This window comes from Eretmochelys imbricata, chromosome 6 (assembly GCF_965152235.1).
Source record: "Eretmochelys imbricata isolate rEreImb1 chromosome 6, rEreImb1.hap1, whole genome shotgun sequence".
NCBI lineage: Eukaryota > Metazoa > Chordata > Testudines > Cheloniidae > Eretmochelys > Eretmochelys imbricata.
Window position 1 is genome coordinate 22,288,517 of NC_135577.1, and position 26,205 is coordinate 22,314,721.

General features: G+C 45.5%; 1 protein-coding gene across 1 annotated transcript; it reads right to left on the reverse strand.

Moving 5' to 3' along the window:
- Positions 1-1,942: 1,942 nt before the first annotated feature.
- On the reverse strand, positions 1,943-25,830 carry CDHR5 (cadherin related family member 5). The gene is made up of 15 exons (XM_077820441.1): positions 25,749-25,830; positions 25,324-25,499; positions 22,894-22,944; positions 22,421-22,513; positions 21,039-21,137; positions 19,695-19,805; positions 19,228-19,401; positions 17,701-17,791; positions 16,199-16,296; positions 15,020-15,226; positions 13,631-13,747; positions 11,452-11,524; positions 9,466-9,981; positions 4,321-4,487; positions 1,943-2,494 (listed from the first exon to the last, which is right to left on the reverse strand). The coding sequence occupies exons 1-15, from the start codon at positions 25,828-25,830 to the stop codon at positions 1,943-1,945; spliced, it is 2,607 nt and encodes an 868-aa protein (XP_077676567.1).
- Between the last annotated feature and the right edge of the window lie 375 nt (positions 25,831-26,205).

A 26,205-nucleotide genomic window follows, 5' to 3' on the forward strand; every position in this document is an offset into this window, starting at 1 on the left:
CATATCCCATGGTAGCTGGTTCCCTGCCCCTCTGGGAGGATCTGATCTGCTTTCAGGCTGGCTACTGTACTAGGCCAGTTCGGTTTGGTTCTGATAATGATGTTCGATTATTCTGCTCTCCTCCTCTAAGGGGCAGAGAGAACCTGCTGGGGCAAGAGATCACTATTGCTTTACTGTGGGTTTAAATGTAGCTGCTGGAGCCAGTGGGGACCAAGCCCTGCCATGGGATAGGGTTACAAAAGGCCAATACCTATGCCTCGTGATGAGCCAAGAAATAAAGATGACAATCTTATCTGCACTCCTGGATGCCACAGCTTTATTCCAGAGACACGTGTGGTCCATTCGGCTTAGCATGACAGCGATCAGAGAGCCATAAAAAAACCCACCTTGATCATCATCTAAATATGAAACAAGGAGCCTTCTACTAACTCGTGGCCCAGGTCTCCTCGCATTGGCCCCAGGTGTGACTCCCCCTGAAGAGATTTGTATACCAGTGTCCCTGTGGATTTGGGAAAGGGCTCTGTGAAGGAGAGTTTACCCTCTTCTGCCCCACCAGTAAATCAGATCAATGAACAAACCAAGTACAATACGGTTACCAAAGCAGAGGGCTACTTTACAGTAGTTGCGGGCAGCGGAAGCGCATGCTGAAATCCTCTGTAAATTAATAGGTTTAATCCTTCGTTGTGGTCTTCATGGTTAGGAAAATGCTGGATGAGGCCCAGCTTTGCCCTGTTGACTTCATTGGGACTATTCCCACGCATAAATGTAAGCATGTGCCTAAACGTCTGCAGGACTGGGGCCTGGCTTTGGACTCGCTAAGCCACAGTGGGTCACATTCCTATTCTAAATTACACCAGTGGAAATCGGGAGTAATGGCCTTGATATCACAGCGGTGTCCCCGCAAGAAGAATCAAGTCTTAAATTAAAAACAATAAAGAATAAAATACTCCATTAAAGTGTTACCAGTTTGTGTAAATAAACATTCCTGATGTAGGGAGGAAATGACTAAGTTATGCTAATAACAGGAAATATAATGGTATTTCCCACTACGCTTGTTTCTATGCTCTCTAGCTTCTGTGGGCAGAATGAGCTTGTAGTGAAGCGGGAGGCTGTTAATTTTACCTGGGGGGTGAATGAGGCTCATTCAGTCTCAGTGGGAAACTGTACTTTCCTTAATTTTGTGCCACTAAATGGTGGTGCCTCAGTGGTGTAACTAGCACTGGGATTTAAATGAGCCTCAAAGCAAACCTCTGTGGCAATTGCCTGTTTCATGTCAAAACCAATTAAAATGGACTCTCTGCATCATTTTGAAGCAAAACCTGAAGTTGTCCCTGGGAACTTCCCCACTAATTAAGTTGGGAGGGGTTCATCTGTAGAGAAAGCCATAGGAAATTCACATCTATTCAGCCATTTCAAGGGAGGCTTAAGGGTATCTAGATCACTGCCAAAGAGTTCTCCTGATTGCCCCTCAGAAAAACTGGAAAGAGGGAACAGAAGTATTTTTGGAGCCCCCTGGCTGAAGTAAGACCTGGGCATAGTGCCGGTGGCCTAATAGCTAAGGCACTGGCCTTTGAAGCTAGGAACTGTGGACTGGACTCTCCTCTGGAGTAAGAAGATACTTGATTTAAATCAATATCAGCTCTGAAGGAGATGGTCTAGCTTAACCCCAAGTTATTGGGCCCAGTGCAGGCATCATTGAGTGAAGTTTTATGGCCTGTGCTAGGAAGGTCAGACTAAATAATCACAATGGTCCTACCTGGCCTTAAAATCTATTTACACTAGAAGGCAGAAAGGGATCACGGAGAGTATGTTCGTGAAATCTGCCAGCCACCTGTTTGCTAGCAGGCCTGTCTCTCTCACAGCACAAAGAACCTGGGACCCTTAGAAAAGTGGCTTCAAATTACCCACAGTTTCCAGATTGGCAAAACTCACTTTGCTGAGCCTATAACAAAATGTCGTCTTCTGTGTCTGCATTCTGGTCAGGTTTGAGGTTCCCATTCGTTGCTTGGAGCTGAGCTCTCTCTAGAATGAAGGACACCACTGGGTCACCGTGCTGACTGCCCTGCTCATCATCCTCATCCTCCTCCTCCTCATTCCTATCCCCGTCCCCATCACTATCATCTTCTTCTTCAACCTGGTCTTCAAGCACTACAACATCATCCTTTGTGTCTGGATCAATATCATCCTTAAACCACACAGCTTTGTATCCATCGTCCACTGTCTTCCTGTCCTTTGTGAGGATAGATTTCACTTCTTTATTGCTGTCTGTGTCCTTTCCCTCTTTGTTCTCCTCCCCACCCTTCGTGGCAGCGGAAGCTGTTGCAATGGTGCTCTCCACCCTGGGCTCCAGAGGAAGGAAGCCGTCTGACGGCTGCTGCCCGACAGGGGTACCGTTCTCCAAAGTGTCGCTTCTCAGCGATTCATTGTCTTTCGTGCTCCAAACAGGATTTTCATCATCTTGGTAGCCTTGGTTACTTAAATCCTCAAGGGGATCCTGGGGGAATGGCAAGAGCAGAAATGTCTCATGATGGGGGGGGGGGGAGAGGGGAGGGGGAGAAATGAAATGCTCGGGCACCGCTCTGCGGACATCAGTGGAATTGCACCCCGGCTGCCAGCTGAGGATCAGGCTGTCGAGGGGGCCCAGACAGGAGGCATGCGATACCCTAGTGGTAACTTTTGAGATGTAATTTCCCCTCCCTTCCTTTCTACCATCAGAAAAGTTGAATCAAACAATCTATGGCATGGCTGCCAAAACTTACTGACCCTCCGAGCCACATACAACGATCTTCAAAAGCCCAAGAGCCAGGGGGTGCCTGCATGGGCTCAGGGCTTCAGCCCAGCTCCTGCTGAAGCCCAGAGCCCTGGCAGGTGCATCCCACTGGGCAGAAGCCCTGAGATCTCCACCACCCCGCTGCAAGGCAGAAGTCCCAAGCTTCCCCCACCCCAGTCTGGTAGGTGGAGAATGGGAGGGGGATGTGGGGGGCTGTGTGAGCTGCGCTTTAATAGTAAAAGAGCCTCATGTGGCTTGTGAGCCACAGTTTGGCCATCCCTGCCCTATGGGAAAGGACAAGTTCAGAACAGCTCGATTTGTTTAAGGATGGGTGGGGGGGATGCAAGACAGTCCAGTGAACTAATCAACAGCAGCCTCACCTCCATGACTCCTCCCCTCTTCCATCAGACCTTGAGGGAGAGTGGTTTTTTTTTTGTAAGCTGCTCCTAACCCCAGGTAGCCTGGTGAATTATTGGGACATTTATTCCTGGCAGAGTGATTGTCCAGTAGCACCATTACTCCGTTTAGGTGTTATTAGCATTTGCTGGGGCCCATTTGTTCCTATGGAAGCCCTGACTTGGGTCAACATGTCTCATCTCAGAGGCTTGCAGCAATCACCTGAGATGTAGGCACTTGATGCATCTCTCAGTACCACCGCTGCAGTCGCAGGACACCCATAAGAAGTGTATCTAATACTTTGCACTTCTAAGGCACCTTCCATCTAAGGGTCTCGCTTTACAAACGTTAGTGAATCTCCCCTCCTGACACTCCTGTAACGGAAGTATTAGTGCCATTTTGCAGATGGAGACAATGGAAGCCCAAAGACGTTAAAGCCAACATTTTCAAAAGAGGCCACTGATTTTTAGGGTCCTCCATTTCTGGGTTCCTGACTTCTCAAGTTCTGAACACCTGCAGCTCCCATTGAGTTCCTACCCCTATCTCTTTGAATCCACCTATTGTCTGGCCTCTTATTCTTTGAATTCTCTGGGGCATGGGTCATCCTGCTGTTATATCTGTACAGTGCATAGCAGAGGGGCTGGAGCCTCGACGTGCTATGGCAATACAAATCATTATGACTGTGACAGTGCGTGACGTTTGGCTCACCAGAAAATGGAGGCCTGCATACTCAGTGCGACGCTTAAACTTTGGTCCATGCGACCTGTCACAGTCACACAGCAGGACATAGAACGTGGATATCCCCGCACCCTGGTTCTTTCTTTAACCCCAAGACACATAGGTGCTGACTCCATGGGTGGAGAATCCATGGAGGAGAATAGTGGATGCTCAGCACCCACCAGCCATAGCTGATGTGGGAGGGGGGGAAAGGAGGTCGGCAACGGTGGCACCAATCAGCGGATGGGGGAGGAGGGAGGAGAGCAGTGGGCGGGCAGGGGTCCTCGAGGAGGGGACAGAAAGAGGCAGAGCAAGAGGGGGGCAGAATGGGGGTGGAGCATCCCCCGGGAAAAGGAAAAGTTGGCCCTTATGCCAAGGCATCATTTCCGAGCTCTAAGGCAACCCTGAAATGAAACAGTTACAAATTAACCACTTACTTTGTCGCTCTCTTTTCCAACCAGATGCTTAATTGTGTTTGCATAATGCTTGCCGACAATCAATCCAAGCAACAGTAAGGCTATTACCAGAAGTACCGCCAACGTGGCGCCTAAAGCAGCCATGTCCTGTGCAGTGTATTGCAGGTTAGCTCTTGCGCCTTTTGTACCTACGAGGAAAACAAATGGATGTTACACTTCTCAGAATCACTTATAGGCGGCCTTTAATGCAAGACTTGATTGGAGGAGGAGAAGACAAAATTGCTTTTCTAAGATCAAGGGGAAAACTCTCCTGTAGAGTGCAAGTGAGGAAATGGACCCATTTAATCTGACAGGGTGTACTGCAGTGGCGTGCTTGAGGCGTCGGCTTTTGGAAGGACACCGAATGGAGAGGCTGGGACTTACAAAGGTGAATTTCCCATTTAAGCAAATGGGGAATTTTTCCTGAGAAAGAATTGCTGGACTGGGACAGGAGTGTTGTGTTGACATTTGGCTTACCACATTTAACCCCCAGAGCATCCTTTCCTTAATCACAGCTCCTCATCCTGGACCTTGAATGAGGTGGGAGCTGAGGTGCCCAGTGCTGCGGGGATCAGTACCTGTGGCTTAGCAAACATGTCTGTGGCACATTCTGTACAGTGCCAGACAAAAGTTTACACCCATTGTGGGAGGGCAGATTGTGGCTGGAGTTTATTACTTTAAGTTTCAAATGATTAAAAGGCAAGTAGGATCCATTCTCATCCCTGTACCTGCTTATCATTGCCTAGACTGTGTAACTGAATGAGCAAATAAACAGTGGTGTTTCCTAGAGCAGACCTTTGTGACAATTTTTGCTTCACAAATTTCCACCAGCAAAAGAAAACATTTTTTTTTTTTGTTTTCTAGTGGAAAAATGAGGCATCCTTTGTGCAGCGTTCTAGCCCAGAGATTTGGGGCCAAGTAAAAACAGGGAATAAAAACTTGACCAGAATAGCATTCCGATCTCTGTTACATGGCTGCAATTTGCACTGACGTCAGTGGGATCTGAGAAGCACCTTCTACCCTCTTGTCTATTAACAGGTGGACTTACTGTGCCATATTACAGCTGTCATGCTGATAAAAGCTACTATACTGGCCATTGTGCTTGTTGCTATGCTGCAGTAAAGCGCAGAGGAAAGTGACTGACTTGGGAGTTGCATTAAGTTGCACTATTTTAAAGTGTCTTTAATCCTTCGTTGATGACAGCATCTCACTCTGATTCTTATATTCCATGCCTATGGGAAATTGCCAGCTTTTCCTGGCTGTAAGTTTGGGTTACACTTTCAGCACTTAGCAGATACAAGAAGCCCTTACCAGAATCAGCATCAAAACTGAGACACAGTACTATACTTCCAGAGGATTCATCTATTTAGCTTACCTCTAGGAATATTTGTTTCTTATTCCATCCTCATTTTGAATAGTAAACCAATTTCTTTCAAGTTTCACAATAATTAATAGCGTGTTTCGCCCTTTTGCTGGCATGTTTTAATTGTGGACTTTGAATATTACCTGGGCCGGTGATACTGCCAACTGTTTATTATTAACGTGACAGTGAAGGACTGGCACTTGTATGAAATTTTACTACTTAATTGTGTTTGATACCATGTTTAGTGATGGGAAATGCAGTCTGTAGAACTGATGCAAGACTTCACTCTTTCTGTCGTCAGTGGGTGTGAAGTTATCCCTTTGGTGCACATGTCCTAGAAATTAAAGTGTACTTCAGCATCAACCTCCCATAAGTTGAGTATTATTAAAATGTACTATAACTTTCCCACTGACTTCTTCAATGCACTTTGGCTCACACCCTTAAAGTACACTCCAGTCCTTGGCATACAAATCCCTTGACACCAAAGAACAGCCTTGAGGATAGGAGTCAGAGCATTTAGATCCAGAACAGGCCTATTGGCTCATTCCTCCTTGCCTTTGATAGTGCTGACTTGGCCCTCTGAAATATACTGTGTATACAGGAAAATAGGGCAATAGTTCTGTCACTTTAAGTACCCCAAGCCAACATATTTTTAGTACAGCGGTGAAACCATTTCCTTGCCTAGTTACCAGTATGTTGTTTGTTTGATAAATAGACACAAAGGGCCAAATTTTTAAAGTCACATCTATGTTTGGGTACCTCAGTTTCTGGGGTTTCAATCTTAGATACTTTAGGTACCAAGACTTGAAAATGTTGGCCTAATTTTGGCACTTAATAACTTGCCACAGGGTGGGGTGGTGTTTTTCTTTTTCCCTCAGAAAGGCTGAAGCACCTGCAGCTCCCTCTGAAGTCATTGGGAGCTGGAGGTGCTCAGCATTTCTGAAAATAAGGCCCCATCAGTCTAAGCCTGGGCATCCAGAAATGGAGGTACCCATTCTAGCCTGGATCTTGGAGAAAAACACAGGCTGGAGGAGGGAAAAATTTGGAGAAGGCACCAAGAACCCCATTTGGGTGCACATGGCTAGAATGCTAGCTACAGCACCTCTGCAAATAGTTCTCTTACTAAAGAGCCAATTTAGTTTTAGAAACATGAACTCCTCATATGTTGTTACCCAGAATGCAGTACGTGAAACCACGGTGACAGCAGTCAGTCTAGTGAGACTCACAGCAAAGAAGAGAGTATGATTAACACGCAAACTAAGCAGCACCTAGAAATGGAGCAATCTGGTAGCATGGAGGGACTGGGAAAGCTGGATTTCCACACACAAATCTTTGCACAAGCAGGGAAGCAGTGGAAGCAAGAACTGAGTCATATACACAGCTGACCATGGAAAATAACTATGAGAAAAAGAAGATAAAGCTTTTTTTACTACCTCTTTGGGGATGAGACATGAGTGAGACACTGGAACAGCCGATGAAAGTGTTTCTGTGCTGGGGTCTCAAGCAGAATGAGATTGTAGAGATAGGTGATCGTTTTTTTTACCCCAAACCAAGAAGCCGAAAAGAGAATAGATGCGTACACTATAGAGCTGAGAACTCTGGCATCCACATGTAACTTTGTAGCCATGATTTAGAGACAGAGTCGTTTGCGGCACACCTGATTCCAGCTTACAGGAAAGATTGTGAAGGGAAAACAGTCTAACCTTAGAGAAAGGCTTCCAAATAGCAAGAGCAGCTGAACTGTCCAGGGAAAAGATCAAAACCATGATAGCCATTAGTGCAGAACAAATACACAGACTCAGGAAGCAGGACAGAGACAGACGGATTGAGACCGTAGGCATCATTGTCCAGCGTATGTACTGCGCAAAGCAACATAACAAGGAAAAAAGAAATTGCCCAGCCAATGGGCAGTGTTGCAAGGAGAGTGGGAAACACAACCACTTTGTCCCCGAGCTGCAGTGACCCTGGAAAGAAAGAAAAGCAGCAGGACATGCAATGATTTGTGGATGTAGAGGCTTCCAATGAAGAAAAGTATGTCTGCAGTGTGACTTCAGCAAATCCGAAGGCTATCTGTGTGCACTGACAAAGAAGGCGGTCAGCCATTCAGCTATTAGCTCAATGACCAATTTGATTCCGGCTGGATTGTGGGGCCAGCAGCAAATGTAATCCCAGCAACAGTGACATAGCAATATGAGACAGGAGAAATGTGGTTTCATTGTACACCACCAGGACTTGGTCATTCTGAGAACAGCAGGCTGTTGATAAGAAAACGTCTCCTGTTTCATGGCTATCGCTTGGAGTCTATAGTAGTTGATGCACAGTAGCACCAGCTGCTGCTAGGTAGCAGGGCAGTGCAAGCCGTGGATTGGATTGTAGTACAACGCTAGAATAGCCTCTGCATGAGAGAGGAGGAAGAACAGTCAGTAAGGGCCCTGCCCAGCATTTTAACAGAATATAAGGCCATATTTGAAGATGGGCACCTAAAGGGCAAGCTGAAGTTAGAAAACCATCCCCACATGCTGCCTGTGAGATCTCTTAAACAGAGTTTTAGCCTGATGAATCCACTGACAGAGCAACTGGCAAGTCTGAAAAGAAGCAAGACTGCTCAGAGGCATCGTTACACCAGTTGAAACTAGCTCAAAGTGGATCGGCAGCCTAGTAGTGGTGAGAGAATCTCCAGGTAAACTGAGGATTTGCAGTGATCCAGAACCACTTAACAGAACATTGAAAATAAGTCATTATCCGGTTGAGGACCTGCTGCCTGACTTATCCAGGGCAAAAGTCTTCACACTTTGTCATGTTTAGAATGGATTCTGACAGATTCTGTACTGTGGCACTATATATATATATATATATATATATATATATTTAAAATCCCTATTAGTTCTTCACTCTAAAACACGGAAAACCAAAAAATGAGAAACTGAAATTTTTCAGAAAACTGGCAAAATGTATCTGATTTTGCAGTGTTTTTTGATTTTTGACAGAATATGGTTCCATCAAAGTTTCTCTGACCAGCTCTGGTCAGCAGCAATGAAGTGCTACCCTCCTGAGTACTGGTAGAATTGAGTTGGAAAGGGGTCTCTGAGCCACAATGCCCTTCATGGCTGCATCTGGGGTGGAGCACCTTACACTTAACCGCCTTCAAAGGGCTGTTCCTAAAGTCACAATCTATTTAGCAGGTTTCATCTGAAAGAATTCCAAAGCAATTTACAAACTAAATAGGCACAGGAGTCCCTTTCCCCAACACTGAAAGGCAGCTGCCTTCGGCATACAGCAATTTAACAGCACAGGGCAATACCATGCAACATTTGAGAACAGAAAGTGAAGAAGAATGCTGTATCCAGTAAAAGCTGCACTGGGATTTTAGTTAGGCACTAAAAAGTAATTATCCAGATTGGGCTTTCCCCAGGACATGGGGGTTTAGCCCCCCCTTCTCTTGCAAAAGGTGCCATGGGACCTTGATGACACCAAGTGGTCAGAGCCTTGCTGTGCACCACAAAAAAGGGCTATCTCCAGTTGCACAGTGTTCCCCAATAGCATACTGCTATGTTGAGGAATATTGATCCCAAAGGGTGAGTACATCCTACTGAGTCATCAATACTGCAGCAGTTCTTGAGACTTCCTTGGAAACCTCTCCCATTCGTAAGGAGGACAAATCAGAAACAGGCAGCGAGAATTAAACTGAATTTGCTGAGCGCAGAGCTATTGCGGCGGGGGGCGGGGGAACGCCTTGATTCTGAGTAGCACACACATCTATCTACCTGTCTGATGACTGTTTGTGAAGGATGTTTGAGAAGACACAGGGTCTGATGGCCTCGGAGATCTGCTTGCTACTAGAGTTGATGTAAGATGAGGGCTGGGCCCACCAGATGGGGAAGATGGTGGAGCAGTGGATTGAACAGTTCCACCTGGGTTTGTTCCTGTTATGGGGAATTTGGTGATTCCGGATTCTGAAGACCCCACTGGATGCATGCTGGATACTGCGCTGGTAGAAGACTTTGTGGTAGCAGGCTGTGTTGTGGTTTCAAGAGGCGGGATAAGTGAGCCTGAGAGAGTACCTGCCACAGGCTTTCCAGTGGGCCCAGATGTGCCAGCATTGTTGGTTGTCATGTTCACTGAAGAAGTGGATTTTATGGGTCCTGAATTGGATGTAGAAGCCGTGTTAGTTACTCCAGGTGGTGAAGCTGATGATGAACCAGAAGGTTTTGGAGTGGTGGTTCCTGTCCCTGCAGCAGCGGAGGTGGTGGTGGTGGTAGAGGCAGGAAGAGTTGTTGTCCCTGGAGACCCAAAGGTACCCGAGGTGGTGTTTAACTTTTAGCTACAATTTCATGTTACTTTATTTTTGACAATGGCAAAACATTTTATTCATCAGAACAGAGCAAAAGTAAAGCAGGTGACGATTGATACAACAAGCCATAAAGTTTCAATATAAATAACCAAGAAAGGTGTGTGTTCTACTGGCTGGAGGAGAAGGAGCTAAAACTTCTCCCTCCTTGCAACTCTTTAAAAGTGGAATTATGTTCATGGGCAGGCAGAATTTTAAAACCTACTCAAGTCCACGACTGGCATGAATCTTAACAATCAGCAGAAGACTTGTGGAGCCATATTTTAAAAGGGCCTCCGAAATGCACCAGCAATATTTGTGAGTGCGGGCAAATCTGCATTCATAAGGGGACTCCTCCTGTTTTTGCACATGCAAATTCTTGTCTGCATGTGAAGCTGCAGGTGTTTGCCCACACAGATGGGTGTGTCCTCAAGTATAATGGACATGTTTCAGGAAAACTTTTTGCCACTTGGCCTATTGTATCTTTCTGTGCACGTCTAAGCACCATTTTGCTGCTGTTATCCAAACACTGTTATAGTGGTGAGGTAATGCAGGATATCAACTGCAACATTCTGCAAGGTGTAGCAGGATATAAACCAAGAAGGATATTTGGCAAGGTAGCCTGGGGTTTCTGACCCACTCCGTGTATTTAATGTGCAATGCAATATTGGTCTGCCTTCACGCAGACTACAAGGTGCTCATCAAGCTTTCAAATCTGATTGAGTGTAAATTCTATCCAACAGCAATTGCTAATGAGTATGGAAGGCACAAACTACCTTGTTCCAAAGAGGTTCCGTGATGGCCAGGGGGCCACGTGAAGAGTTCCATGCATTGCCCTATGGCTATCCTATTTTGCATGAGTCACAGCTCCATATTAGTAAGAGCTAAAGATCCCAGAAGTTAATGTTCCATCTTGACCTGAGTAGGAGGCTGCTGGGAGCAAAATGAAGCACAGTATGCTGGGACCTCTTGGCTTCCCTTCTCTTTTTTTTAAAGATAAGAGCAGCTGCCATCTGCTCCTTTTTAAGCAAACTAGGAAAAACCCGTTAGCAAGGTACCCTTGTGACTCTCACTTTTGCCAACACTCAGCACCCCTCTTCATTCTGACCAATAAAATGAAGCATTGTATGTACAATGAAGCATGATCCTAGCTCTAGTCACATGTATAAAAAACATGGGAAAAGGAAAGTGAGCTGTCAAAGGCTAAATCCCTGGCACTTTGGGTGGGGGAGGCTGCTGTGAGTGTTTTAAGGCTACAGTTGGAGTGCTCTAGCTGGAGAATAGAATAGAGCCTCCTATGGGATATGAATAAGCTTTGAATTGGGACCATAGTCTCTAATGTGTGATCTGTGTTCTCTAGATTGCCTGGGGCAATGTAAAATAACTCTTTGAGAACCATAAAACAATGGGATGCCCAGCGTACCTGTGGAAGGTGTGACCTCCACCGTGATCACAGTGTTTGCCTCCTGCAGACTCTCCTCATCGGTAGCAGTGGCCTATGCAGACATGAGAAGGAGATGACATTGGCTGCTTGCTTCATTCATTCATTCATTCTCCGAACATCCCCTGAAGTAACAGTACTCTGTACACTCCCACAGCACCTCCCGCTTGAGGCACTCAGAGCTTTATACACGTTCTATAACAATCCTTGCAGCATCCTTTGCAACTATGAAGTGGGGAAGCATTTTCTTTGCTGCTTTACAGATGGGGACTCTGAAGCATGAAGGGGTAAACTAACTTGCCCAAATTCAGGCAGGAAGCCTGACAGATCTGGAATCAGAACTCAAATCTCCTGAGTTCCAGTCCTGTGCTTTCAACACTAGACCATATTTCCTCCAGAAATGCAGCAGGGAACAATCTGGCACTGGCAGAAGGATACACAATGTGACAAAAAAGATCTATCCTTTAAGAAAACCCAAAGGCATAAGCCCCCTTTCTTGCTCAGAGGGGGGAAAAAAACAAAAGGCTTTATCAGAGGATTTCAGAGTCCCCACAGCTGGTGCATATACCAAATCAGCAAAAGTCTTTATCTCTCATCAGTCCCTTTTGGACGTAGCTCCCAGTTAAGTCATTGGTGACTTTGTGGGTCTACGGAAGGCAGATTCTTAATTTTAAGAAACATTGCCCCTCTTTGTGTAAACCCTTCTGTGTGATTGATCGTTCGGAAAAAGCAAGCTCAGAGGAAAAATCCTACACAAAAGAGAGCTCTTAACATTGTTACGACAATCGCAAATAACTTAAAATATTAAGTGCCAGAACCTCAGCTGTTGGAACATGGCACAGCTCCACTGATGCTGATTTACATCCACCAAGGATGAGTCCCTTAGTATTTCATCTTCCCAACAAGAGTTGGTCTGTATCCTAAATGGGAACCTGGTAGATACGAACGGTGTTAATTGCACAGTCAACCTTTTAGCTGGGTCCTAAAGTCTTCCAAGAAGACAAATTTTGTTTTCTTTTTGTTAAATTCTGTGCATATGTAACACCAGGTTTGCAATGATTAGTAGACAGTGGAGCTCATTGAAATCTTTCTGTCAATTTTTTTCCTGTGGAAAACTGGATTTTTGACTAAACAAAAAATTTTGTGAAAAATGTCTGATTTCTTTGAAACTTGTTAACTTTTCATTGGAAAACTGAAAATTTTGTTTTGTTTTAAATGAAAAGTTGAAATTTTCTACCGAAAACTCTGGAAAACTTTTGTGTGTGTGTGTGTGTGTGTGTGTGCGTTGAAATTTTCCATGGGTGAGAGGGAAAACCCATTTCTTGACTGGCTCTGGCAGACAGTCCTGTATTTTACAGGCTTCTCAGGCATGTTAGCTCTATGACAGGGGTGGGCAAACTTTTTGGCCTGAGGGCCACATCGGGGTTCCAAAACTGTATGGAGGGCTGGATAGGGAAGGCTGTGCCTATCCCTATCTGCCCCCTCGTACTTTCCGCCCCCTGACTGCTCCCCTAAAAACCCCCCACCCCTCCAACCCTCCCTGCTCCTTGTCCCCTGACTGCCCCCCCAGGACATCACCCCCTATCCAACCCTCCCTGTCCCCTGACAGGCCCCCTGGGACTCCCACGCCTATCCAACCGCCCCCTACTCCCTGTCCCCTGACGGCTCCCTGGGACCCCCTGCCCCTTATCCAACCTCCCCGCTCCCTGCCCCCTTACCATGCTGCTCAGAGCAGCATGTCTGTCAGCTGCGCCGCTCGGCTGGAGCCAGCCACGCCGCTGCACTGCCTGGCAGGAGCTTGCAGCCCCGCTGCACAGAGCGCTGGCTACACGGCGAGCTGAGGCTGCGGGGGAGGGGGAACAGCGGGGAAGGGGCCGGGGGTTAGCCTCCCTGGCTGGGAGCTCAAGGGCCAGGCAGGACGGTCCTGTGGGCCAGCTGTGGACCCTGAGGCGTAGTTTGCCCACCTCTGCTCTATGATCACTATTACCTTGAGCTCCCTATCGCCCCAGCTGTTGTCTTATCATCTGTTTCTATTGTAAGGTCTCTAGGGTGGGGGCTGTCATTTTTATGATGTGTCTAGCTCTGATCGGGGACCCCAGATACTCTGGGAGCTACTGTAATACAGATAACTATCCTCTGCCTATCAGGAAAGATGACATACCAATACTGTTATAGTTGCGGCTGACTGCAGCATTATGTTTGTCAGGACAAGTCCGTCTCTGGTTACAGTGAAATCACTGCTGTTTTGAATGCTGTATGTGATCTGAGGGTTGAGTTTCTGAAAAATTAGATAAGAAAGTGAGTTAAGCGTCTGCATTGGCTGTCTGTGTTTTCCCAGAAATTGTTGCTCATAACAATGAGCGGAATCCTTACTCCTATAAAAATGGTTCCCTCAGGGCGAAATTCACTCCCATGCAAAGAACCAGCACAAGGGAATCCTGTTGGGAAGGTTTAAATGGGATAAAAACGTTGCATAAGCCTATTGCTGGGCTTCTGGACTGGGGTAATTGTTGCTGTATCTCTATATGTTGTTCCATCTATATATGTCCTGTTCTTGTCACAGGCTGGCTGGCCCTTTAGAGCAAGCTAGGCTGAGCAGCTGAGCTATCCCTCAGCTTCACTGGTGATGCAGTGAATTAGTGATCCCAGCTGGGTGCGATGGAGCTTAGTTACAGTGATAGACCCCAGAACGAGGATGATTTAAAAGATGCTGTGAACTCAGCCTGGAGAGGAGACCAGAACAAGGGGAGTTCCCTCTCTGGGAAGGGCCTGGGGGAGTCAGGCTGGAAGGCCCACAGGGATTAGGGTAGGTTCCTATGGGGGAGCCTAAGATGGGGCCTGCAAAGAGCAGGGAGATCCCTGAGCAGGGGACCTGCTAGAAGGAAGCAGCATAGGAGAAACTTTGTGGAGGGGCTGAGGGAAAGGGCCAAGAAGCAGTGAACGTCAGTGGAACCCGAGTGGGTATTTATTTGGACTTGCAGAGGAAGGGGGCTGAACTTAAGAGGAGACCTGACTGGAGGGCCAGGCCATGGAAGACTTGGAGAGAGACAGGCCATCACAGGCCTGAAAAAATGGTCAACAAAGGGTGCAAGAGAGACAAAGCCCACCTTGTGCAGTGCTGCATCCAAGCCTGAGGGTGTGCCCCTGAGGTGAGGGTGCACCATAACAGGTACCCATACTGTGTTCCTGGCTGCCCTTACGCCAATTAAAACTGTCAATCTCCTCTCTTTACCCAGTATCAATCACTCTGTTGCAGACAGATAAATACCTATCCTCGCTTGCTCCTATCAGTAATGTCCCCATCAAGCTGAGCCGTCCTTCAATGTCTGAGGAAATGATGGGCCTTGCAGTGAGACTGAAAGGCTATGAGATCCAGACTTGGGATTTCTGGGCTTCCCTGTCACAGTGGATGCCATCAGCAGCTTTCGATGGGCTTGATCTGGTTGCCTCTCAAGTCAGTGGCAAACCCTTCCCTCCTATCCCCCACCCTCAATCCAGATCCACGCATGAGGTATGTAGAGTAACAGACCAAACCCTTCCAGTTCCTTACATTAGGGAAGTCGTCATCAGCTGCAAAGATCTTCAGGGGTATTGAAGGTGCTTTAGAGTCCATGACCAGACTGAGAGTGGCCAGCCCGGCAGACACCGTCCCTGTGTACCTGGAGTTTTCAAAGTATGGTGCGTGGCTACTTTTAGCGATGACCTTGATCTCTACTGTGGTGAAGGAGTATCTCAGTGCATTGTTGGCCTGGGTGGCCTATAGAGAAAGGAGACAATACAGACACACAACTATTCCCTTTGTTGGTGAGACACAAGAGGATGTGGGGCCAGATCCAAAGCCCATTAAAGTCAAAGGGATTTTTTTCTGTTGATCAAATGGGCTTTGGATGAGGCCCATGATGGGAGGCTGGGATAGGACTAAGTTAACATTTAGAGCAGGGGACTGATGGTTAGAACTGCTGTGTTCTAGCCCAGTCTCTGCCACTGGCTTTCTCTGTGACCTTGAACAAGTCTCTTAACTTTCCTGTGCCTAAAATTTTCCCACCTATCACATGGGAGGTGCTTGAGGCTTAATTTATATATGTAAAGTGCCTTCAATTCTTCAATGCCAAGGGCTACAGAAGTGCAAAATATTACTAGGATAGGATGATCCAAGCCAGCAGACATGGCTATGCTGCATAACATCAAGAGGTTCCACCAGCAGCTGTGTTTACAGCCTGATAATCTAGAGTTTGGCACATATTTTTTTCCCAAAAATGGTTTAAAACTCTTGACTTTCCTTTGATTATATTCTAGTTGGAAAATGAGCTTATTCATATGGGCAGACTAAATAACTGCTTTTGTGCCCACACAGATCATGCCCAAGTCCCCAGCACTAGTCCTTTCTGTTAAGTTATGATAATTTTAACCCAGATGGATGGCTCTTCAGTTAAGGTTGCTTCCTACATCCCGATGTGAGGGCACAATCCAGTCATCTTTACGCAGGTCAAAATTCCCACTAAGAAATCCCAGCAGGAATTTTGCTTGTAGGAACAAAGCAGGATAACACCCGTTTCCAGACACCTGTCGCACACTGGATGCTTCAAGAAGAAATCCTGTGTTTAATTACTCTTCATCACAAGCCGAAGCACTGTGGTTTCCTTGACTCCTAGCACATATAAAGTCACTGTCCTCCTGGCCAGAAGCTCTGGAGCTGAGACCTGGGGTTCTGGAATGTCAATAGACTTACCATGACATGCAGAATGAACGTGTCTGTAGTATTTGGTGCTTTGTTCATAGTTATATTCCCTGTATCACTATCCAATAAGAATACATCGTCCTTGTTTCCTAAAGACAATGGGAAGGTTAATTAGGACTAGTGTTGACCATAAGAGATACTTTAGTAAACGTATCTAGAGCTTTAAGAGATTTCGCTCTGGCTTATGTGTTTTGCACCTCGGATATTGCAACCCATGACATCATCTCCTTATCACCCTTGCCAGGCTTTAGGACTGGGGACACGTAACATGGACACAGTGTTACCTCAAAGCGTAGATTCAGCCTGATGAGAACAACAGGAAGACACATGCAAGCCTGACCGGAGGTAGGAGAGCAACACTTCTTATTTAAGTTGCACTTAAGTGGCTCCAGCTGATGTATGAGGCCGACTGTGCTAGTACTTACATAGTAAGAGCCAGTCCTTACCTCAGAGAGCTTACAATCTAAAAGGACAAAGGAGGTGCTCCCCTCATGTTACCGATGCGGGGGAACTGAAGCACAGAGAGACTAAGTGACATGGCTAGGGTCACCCAGGAAGTTTGTGGGGCTGAGCCAGGAGTGGAATCTAGGTCTCCCGGGTCCCACTCCAGTGCCTTAGTGACAACACAAGCCTTGGGAAGGAATGAAGAGATTTTTTTACAACACAGTGGGTCATGTTGCTCACTGTCAGCATCATGTTCCCTACTCAGTTCTGCACTGCCATATGGGTATGCAGCTAGGCCACGCCTTACAGAACAAATTAAAAAGATCAGAGAACTAACAATCTGTCTGATATGGATGAATTGTATTTGTCAATCAACTGACCTCTTTTTTTAAAAAAAACAAAACAAAACAAAAAAACGTTGACTGAAATAATGTGCTGTTTGACCATGGAGAAATCAGCTGATTATAGTCCAGCCTTTATCTTTTGAAATCAAGACTAACGCATGGAATCCCAGTCAGAGCTTTTCGCAATGTCCAGTGGTGCGAATACAAAATTCTCAACTAAAAATGAAAACACAGAAGGTTTCAGGAATTTTTGGTTCAGGCAGGTTGAAGACTAGCTGGAATCAGTGTGACTGGAATGGAGAAAGTCAGCCCCAGCCATTAGGATAAAGATCTGTATCAGCTGACAGAAAAGAGCTTCTCCCTTTCCCCTCCCCCCCCAAACAAACACACTGCGCTGAGCTCTGGTTGTAGTGATGTGCTGCTCCTTTTCTCCCCGTCTCTACAGTCTAAAGAGACAAGAAACCTATGAGGTTCCCACTATGTGTCTATACAGCACCTAGCACAATGGAGGTCCTAATTCTATCCTGATGGGGCCTCTAGACACGACAGGAACACAGGCAATTAATTGCAATAATTATTTTTCTGATCTAGAGCTATATTGCTGTGACTAAATATTAATTCTGAGGATTCCCCCCACTGGTGAGGGAAACTTGACAATATTACCAATGGGAAATGAATGTTGGGGAAGATAGGAACTTTACTCACCATCAACAATGCTATACACTATTTTTTCATTCAAAGTGTAGTCAGGGTCGATGGCATAGAGGGGCCCAGGTTTTAGGATCAGTGGTTCAGTCTGCAACAACAAGGCGAGACTCTTAAAAACAAGACACTAGATGCCTGCAGAACTTTCCAATCCAAGTGATACTTAGCTCACGTGCACTCTGTTACTGGAAAACACAATGCTTATTGCCAGGGGTTGACTATTGCAGAACAGAGATGACAGAGAATAGGATTTGGGGTTGTGTAGCTCCTTCCTTGCTCTAGGTATGCATCAAAAGCAATGAACCCTCTGCTGTTGGGAATTTTCAGTCTCAGTGGTTGACTCAGACTTGCCACTGCACTGACATGTCCTCATTTATGACTGGCGTCAAAAGCCTGCTCATGACTAAGTGATACAGCTGGTACTGGGCATGATCCTTGGGGGAGAGGGTGACTTATTGTTCAGTGTAACCAGTCTTCTCCCAGCCTCCCCAACATGCATTATTCTGCTGACCATAGTCTCAAATAGTTGCTGGGGAAAACAAACCATGTTTGACTGTAACCTTCTTCCCTGTGGGGTGTGAAGACATGCAAAGAGCTGTCTCATGGAACAAAGCTGAGCAAACCCCACAAAGGGTCCAGTCCTGCAGCCCGTCCTCGGGCAAGAGAGAGACCAATGTGTACCAGTATCTGATTCAGAACAGATTTTCCAAACGCCTCATGAACTGAGCTGATCAATGCTAGACAGGTGTTCAGAGTTGATGTTCTAGTGTCGTTATTATCGTCCCTCACTATTGAGAGGGAGTTACCGGAGCTCGCATTACAAAGCCTTAATTTCCCAAAGGGCTTTTTGAGCAACTGTTTTGCTAGGCACATCCACACTGACTCTATGCCTATGCTCTCATCTCTCTTAGGATGGTAATACCGTGCTGTAAACTCAAGCAACAAGCACGTCTGATGGAGTATGGTGATGGCATAGATACGGGCTGCATCACATGGGTGCAGCAGCAGGCATCTCTCCTAAGCAGACAAACAACTTTTTCAAAGAAAGGGCACCGTATTGAGGGCTGGATTGAAGCCCTAGGCACACCCCGACACTGGGGCTGTTCCCATGGCCTACACCCCAGTAGAGGAGTGAACTAGAGGGGTGGTCCCCTCCATGCTTCCAGCAATGAAAGGCAGGGTGGCAGGATGCCTGCCAAATATGGCAAGCCCCTTCCCCAAGGAGTGGACCTGGTCTGCTCCCTGATGGTGGCTGCAGGACCAGTTGGCTTCCTCCCTGTTGACTGTGCTGCAGACTCAGGGAGAAGTCACTGCCTTGACTTACGCCTGCCTCATGTTTTCAAGCTTTTCTGCACCACGATGGGAGCTAGGAATATAGTAATTTAAATCTGAGGTTCCAACATCACGTGAATCCAGGAACCAGGGCCTTAGGCCTCTGCTCCGATCAGGCCTGGACCATATCTGTGATGCTAAAGACCTGTCCTGGGATACAGACTGAAAGCATAAGCTCCTGTGTGGGCTGCCTACCGTTTTCTCTGAGATGTTGACCCTTCCAATGTACCCGCTGCTGATGCAAACTTTCTTATCCGCATTAAGGAAAGTGCACGGTTGGAACCAGGGCGGTTTGGTGTCGGTTTGTTGGATGTCTATGTTTATTGTTGCAGTAGCTGTATTACCATCTGCGCTGCCAGGTGCCCTGTCCTACACAGAAAATCAGAACATTCCTGTTAGATGCAAGGCATATTTCCAACCTTAGAACCCCCTTCCCGGAAGCCCCTGCAAAATCTAATGGACTGGATCCTTAACTGATGTAAATCAGTGTATCTTCATCGATTTGTTTTTTTCCAATGGAGCTATGCCAGCTTATACACGCTGAGAATCTAGCCCTGCAACTATTGTTAGTATGACAATTACAGCTATGTTGGTGGATAGAATACCCACCAGGACATAGCAGCTGTGAATAATGAAATGTTTTGCTCACATATAAAACTCACCCTTGCATACAAGATTAACTGCATAAATTTATATTTGTCATAGTCCAGGGTTTTGTGCAAGTAAATGCTTGGGTTATTAATTCCTTGTATGTTAAAGTAGTCAGTTGCTTCCTGAAAAACAAGAGGGGGCGGGGAAGGATGATAGCTGTCTCCATCACAGACACACACTCTGAAATACTGTTAGCTGCTTAACATATATAACATCCAAGGCTGGGTATTTATAGGAGAAATACATGCATAGTTCATCTGTTGATGCTTTGAACTCTTTTTGGTCTCTTGCTAGTAAAATGGAATCATCTCTGGCATTTCAGTATGGCTCATTAGTGGAATTTTGAACATTCTTCTCTCAAAATGATCATAGGGCTGAACTCAGATTTAAATTAGTGGAACAGAGAGCAAAACTTGGCACATCGCTTTCTACTGTAGTCGGAAATAGCAGGCTTGGCTTCGCTCTCACTTACACCAGCACCTTTCATAGCATTCTTCCTGATTTATACCATTTTGAGGCCAGAATCTGACCTGATGAGTAAAATTCTGAACTCATTTACACCTGTTCGACTCCATTAAAATCAGTGAGGTTTCACAAGTGTAATTGATGCAGAACTTTGACCCCCATCTGCCCTTGACATGATTCTCTTCTTTTTTTGTTTGAAAAAAAGTTTTTATCCATTCCTTTGTTAATTAAAACTTAAAACAAACAAAATGACAAAACACCATCCTTTATACTACAGATTGGCATCAGTTTAACTGAATATAAATTATCCATTGGTCTTTCAACAAAATCCTTAAAGATGAAGGCTGATCTTGTGGCTAAGGCCCTGGACTGGGGCTCAGGGGATCTGGATTCAGTTTCTGGCTTTGCTCCAGACTTGCTGTGTGACCTGGGGCAAATCCCTTAATCTCTCTGCGGCTCAATTCCCTGTCTGTAAAACTGGGGTAATCGTACTTCCTTTCCCACTCTGTCTGCTGACCTATTGAGAGTCTAAGCTCTTCAGGACAGGGTCTCTCTCTTACTGTGTTTGTAGTACAGCCTAATACAGTTCTTCCCCAACCTTGTGTTGGCTTCTAGGCACTACTGTAATGTTAATGCTGAACAGGTGCTCTGGTAATATATATTTTTAAGTGTGAATTTTTGAAGAATTCATTATCTAAAACATGGATTTCTCTGTTTCACTAGTGCCTCCTTGCTCTGTCCTTGCTTTATCTTTCTGGAAATCTCACATGTACTCCAGCAGGTGAAATAACCAACTCTTGTTGAATGTCCCACTTGTCACCTGTCTCAAAGTTGGTGCCAGTGTAAATCACTAACAAAGAGTTCTATGCTTTTGCAATGAATGTACTCACCGGGGTGATCGCTGTAAGTTCATATTGTATGTTGTCCAGATCAAGGTCGCTAGCAGTTACCCTCTTCTCGGCTATAATGATTGTATTCACTTTTGTATCCTCAAAACAAATATACATGATTATTCTTCCATTTTGGCAAATGGTCACATGCTGGATATAGTGTCCTCACTGGTAAATCCTTCCTAGTCCCCTTGTGCTGTATGGGTCAGTGCTCTTGAATTAGAGAGAATCCTCCCACTGCCACCTCTGACCAAGTTTAATTGACATGGTGGTAAAAATGCTGGATGCCCCCAGAGCATTGTCTACACTAGGGCCCTTATTGGAACTGGTGTTGCTGAACTGAGATGGTGCCAGCAGAAGTGTGTATTCTAAAATTCCCTGGTGTAGATGTGACAGCTGCCATCTTGGCTGACACACCAGGGACTTAACCAGAGCTAAAAGCAGGAGCTGCTGTAGCTTGAGCTAAAGAGCCAAGTTTTCCCAAGCTGTGGCTGCAACAGGTTCCTATCCTCTGATCAGTGTGACCAAGAAGGGCAGGCCTCACAAGAGGACCTGAAGTGTTTTGAAACCTGCCAGGCTCTCTATGTGGAAGATGGGTGACACCTGGTAGCTAAGCCTGAATATAAACTGCCTGTTTTTTTTAAGATGCGTCTTCTCTGTGCAGAGCTTTTGTTCTGACTAAATAGTACTTTGCTTTATGAAAGCTGGCTGGTCGCTGATGAACCTTGTCCTTGCCTCTGAGAGAGCAGGACTGCAGGTGCTGAACTCAAGTCAGTTCTGCTGAGGTGATCACAGTGAATTGCAGAAATCTGCAGCCTAAGTCTGAAGGGAGAGGATAGTGAGATCCTGCCCCAAGAAAGTCGACCACCAGAGGCCCGAAACTTGGGTGGGATCCCTCAAGGCTGCCCATAAGAGGTCAGAGGTGCAGTTACCTTAGGAAATGTGACAGTCAGCACAGAGGGGGACCTGTAACGTGTACTGAGAAGTGGGTTCCATAGACAAAGCCCCTGGAGAGCTGCACATTAAGGGGTGCCACTCTTGGCTTCAGTTTGCTTTCCTCTGTGTGCTTTGATTTTGGCTAAATAGGTTAAGGACTGATTTCAGAAGTACTGAGCACCTACAACAAAACAGCTGAAGTCAACAGAAGCAGCAAAGATTCAGCACTTCTGACAGTCAGGTTTTAAATGACTTTGACTGCACGGGCAGTAATTCTAACGTGAAATGTCAAGGAAGCATAGTCCTCTAATTTTCATGGACAAGAACAGGTTGCATACATGCTTATAAATCATTTTCCTCTTGCCAAATTAGAGTCCCACATGAATTGGAATTATCCGATCTGTAATCTTCCCTTTATTATGACAACACTTTAATAAAACCCTTACCTCAGGAACCGTGGCAGTGATATTTGTTTCCTTGAATATCGGGCTGTTATCATTCAAATTGCCAACTTTTACTACAACATTCACAGAATTGACCTGGTTGGGAGGTAGGAAGAGGGGAGAAAAATCACAAATAAAGTAAGACTGTTCGGAGCTGCACTGACTGGTAGGCATGAGCTGAGAAGACCATGTGAGAATCAGAACTGGAACTGGACTACATGTGCATTTGGGCTGTAGGCTGAATGAAGGCCTGGGTTTGAATTTGGATATGATGGCACTGAAATCTCATGGGCAGTGGGTTGGTTTTTTGGTTTTTTTTTTCGCTCTTTCCAGGAGAAGACAACATTTTAACCATGAGAATGAGCAGTTTCTCACAAGGGGTATGTGTTGTGAATAGTTAACATCTGAGCCAAGAATGGTGTCCTGTTTCTAGTTTCTATCTAGCAATATGGCAGCATATTAGAAATTATACTCACCTCGACACCCCCTTTCCAGCAAAGCAGGGTTACTAGTAATACATTTTCTGCCTGTGTTTTAAAAACAGAAACAAAAAGTCTGTCATTTTAAAAACATCCATTGTGGCACCAACATTCTTCTCAGGTGTGGCTCACTCCAGTCCTGATGCAACAAAGTAACTGAGCACATGCTTTTGTGCATTTTAAGCACGAGCTTAAATCCCTTTTACTTCAGTTGGGATTTAGGGACAAATCTCATTTGAAATCAATGGAATTTAAGTATATGCTTAAAATAAAGCTAGTGAATAAGTGCTTTGCTTCAGCTGTGTTTATACTTTTTTTTTTTTTTAAGATATTTTTCTTTCTTCCTTTTACAGGCCTTCAATTAGCTTCTGATCTCCGTTACACTGGTGTCAGTGTGAAATCATTCCATTGACTTCAGTGAAGTTACTCTAGATTTACATAGCTGCAGATAGGATTGGACACTTCCCCCCCCATGCGTGATGCTAGGGCTTGTCTACACTACCCGCCGGATTGGCGGGCAATGATCAATCCAGCGGGGGTCGATTTATTGGGTCTAGTCTAGATGCGATAAATCGACCGCCGAGCGCTCTTCTGTTAAGTCCGGTACTCTACCAGGGTGAGAGGCGCAGGCGGAATTGATGGAAGAGCGTCGGCCGTCGACTCACCGCAGTGAAGACACCACAGTAAGTAGATCTAAGTATGTCAGCTTCAGCTACGTTATTCATGAGGCTGAAGTGGCGTAACTTAGATCGATTTTCCCCCTCCCCCTCCCAGTTTAGACCAGGCCAAAAGTGGGGCAGTGAGAGAGAGTTCTTTGACGCTGATGCTCAGCGAGGTTTCTGTTTATACAGATACCAATCAGTCCAGCTCCTTTCTTCATGGCTACATCTGTTCCCATAGCCAAAACCCTGTCTATCTGACTGCAGAATTAACATCCACCCTGCTAGAGTGCCCCTTCATTGCTCCCACATTACAGTGAGTCTGGCTGGAAAATCTGCAGCAGATCCAGGTAAATTAAACAGAGGTTAATATTGAACAGTGAGTACAATGTCCCCCACAGAGTCTGTTTTTACAGGAAATCTTTCATTGTTAGATATGCTGCAGATTTGTACATTGGGAAAAGCAGGACTGCATTGCAGAAACTGTTGAGAGGGTGGGAAGGAGCTGGAGGCTTTTGTTGCTGGAGACAGTTTAGGATTGGCACATTTACTGACTATTAAAATAATCGGCAGTGAAATAGTTAACAACTCTGCCATTTAAATTGCTATTCAATTTCCAAATTAGAACTCCACTGAGGTGAACAGAATCATCTCGCAGCTCTAGACTGTTGTCATTTTGTGTATGTATATGTACCATATTAAACCAGCCGTGGGGAGTATCCAAACTCCACTGAAATGCAGTTACAAGTCTCTGCTTTAAAACCTGCACCATATTCTCCAACACACCTTATGGACCCCTGGAATAGACTTCGTGGGTAGGGAACTTAAGAACAGGCATACTGGCCAGACCAGTGGTCCATCTAGATGAGTAGCCTATCTTCTGACAACGGCTGGTGTCATATGCTTCAGAGGGAATGAACAGAAAGGGCAGTTATTCAGTCCCAGCTTCTGGAAGTTACAGGTTTAGGGACACCCAGAGCATGAGGTTGCTTCCTTGACCATCTTGGCTAATGAACATTGATGGACCTATCCTCCATGAACATATTTAATTCTTTTTTTAACCCATTTGTACATTTGGCGTTCGCAAAATCCTCTGGCAAGGAGTTCCAAAAGCTGATTGTGCATTGTATGAAGAAGTACTTCTTTGTTTAAAACCTGATGCCAATTAATTTCATTGGGTGACTCCTGGTTCTTGTGTTATGTGAAGGAGTAAATAACACTTTTTTTTCTCCACACCAGTCACGATTTTATAGACCTCTATCATATCCCCCCTTAGTCGTCTCTTTTCTAAACTGAACAGTTCCAGTCTATTTAATGTCTCCTCATACTGAAGCTGTTCCATCCCCCTAATCACTTTTGTTGCCCTTCTCTGTACTTTTTACAACTCTAATATATCTTTTTGAGATGGGGTGGGTGAACAGAACTGAATGCAGTATTCAAGGTGTTGGTGTACCATGGATTTATACAGTGGCATTATGATATTTTCTGTCTTATTATCTCTGCACCTGTCGGCTTTCCCCCAGTATTCCCTTGAAAAAGAGAGAGTTGGTGGGGGCAGAAAAGGTTGAATTTACGCGTACAAGTTCCCTGTTCAGGATACCGAACGTCAGTAAAATGGAAAAGGTGACGCCATTTTACAAGCCAGCTGTGCTGTGACTGTCAGAGGTATTAGATCATGTCCCTTTCACGTGACCTGTACTCTATGAAGAGTGTTTTACAATATTAACTCATCTGCTAATTGTCTCTTTTTTTCCAAATAAAAACTTACCTCATAATCCAAGGACTTGGTTAGACTCAATTCTGTGCCAATAATGGTAAACGATCCGGAGTCGGGTGAGTTCTCAATTGTTACTGTGACACCAGGCTGCTTTGTAATGGTGGTAACAATAGCCCCCAGCTGATTATTCTCATCTATTGTTGGGTTCTCATTTCCTACAGAACATTCTGGAAAAAGCACACAATCATTTGTATCAACTTTGGCACAAAATTGTCAGCCAGTTCTCTTTGGATATTGGAACAGTCAGACTGGATCAGACCCATGGTCCAGCTAGGTTAGTACCCTGTTGCTGGCAGTGGCTAGCACCAGCTGCTTCAGAGGAAGGTGCAAGACACCCTGCAATAGGCTGTTATGGAATAACCTGCTCCTGGGGAAAATTTCTCCATGCTCGTAGGACTCAACAGATGCGGACTTACCTGTGGTGCTCTGTGCAAGAACTTGTGTTAAGGGCAGCAGCAGAAGGAGTGCAACAGCAGGGAACTGATTAGAAACCGCCATGCAGGAAGCAGAAGGAAGCCCACGTCTTTGGACAAATCTAATCCACCACATTTTTTCTCCGTATTGTCACTGAAGCGTGCTCACCCATTCGCTGCCCCAGGAAGAAAAGAACACTGCATGTCTGGAGCAGACTCCCACCTTCGGCACTTCAACCTTTGCCTCCCTGCTTTATTGTTTAACTTATTTATGACTTATTTACTGGTTTCTATTCTCAGAATGCGATAAGCTGTGAATTCCGCATTCTTCTTGGCTCTGGATCTCTGGATTTTTATCTGCGTTAGGATTTGGTGTTGAATACCCCCAAATAAATATAGTGGAGGGGGGGGTGGACGTTGGCACCTGTTACGTTGTCTGTCTCCTCCAGTGCTCCTCAGT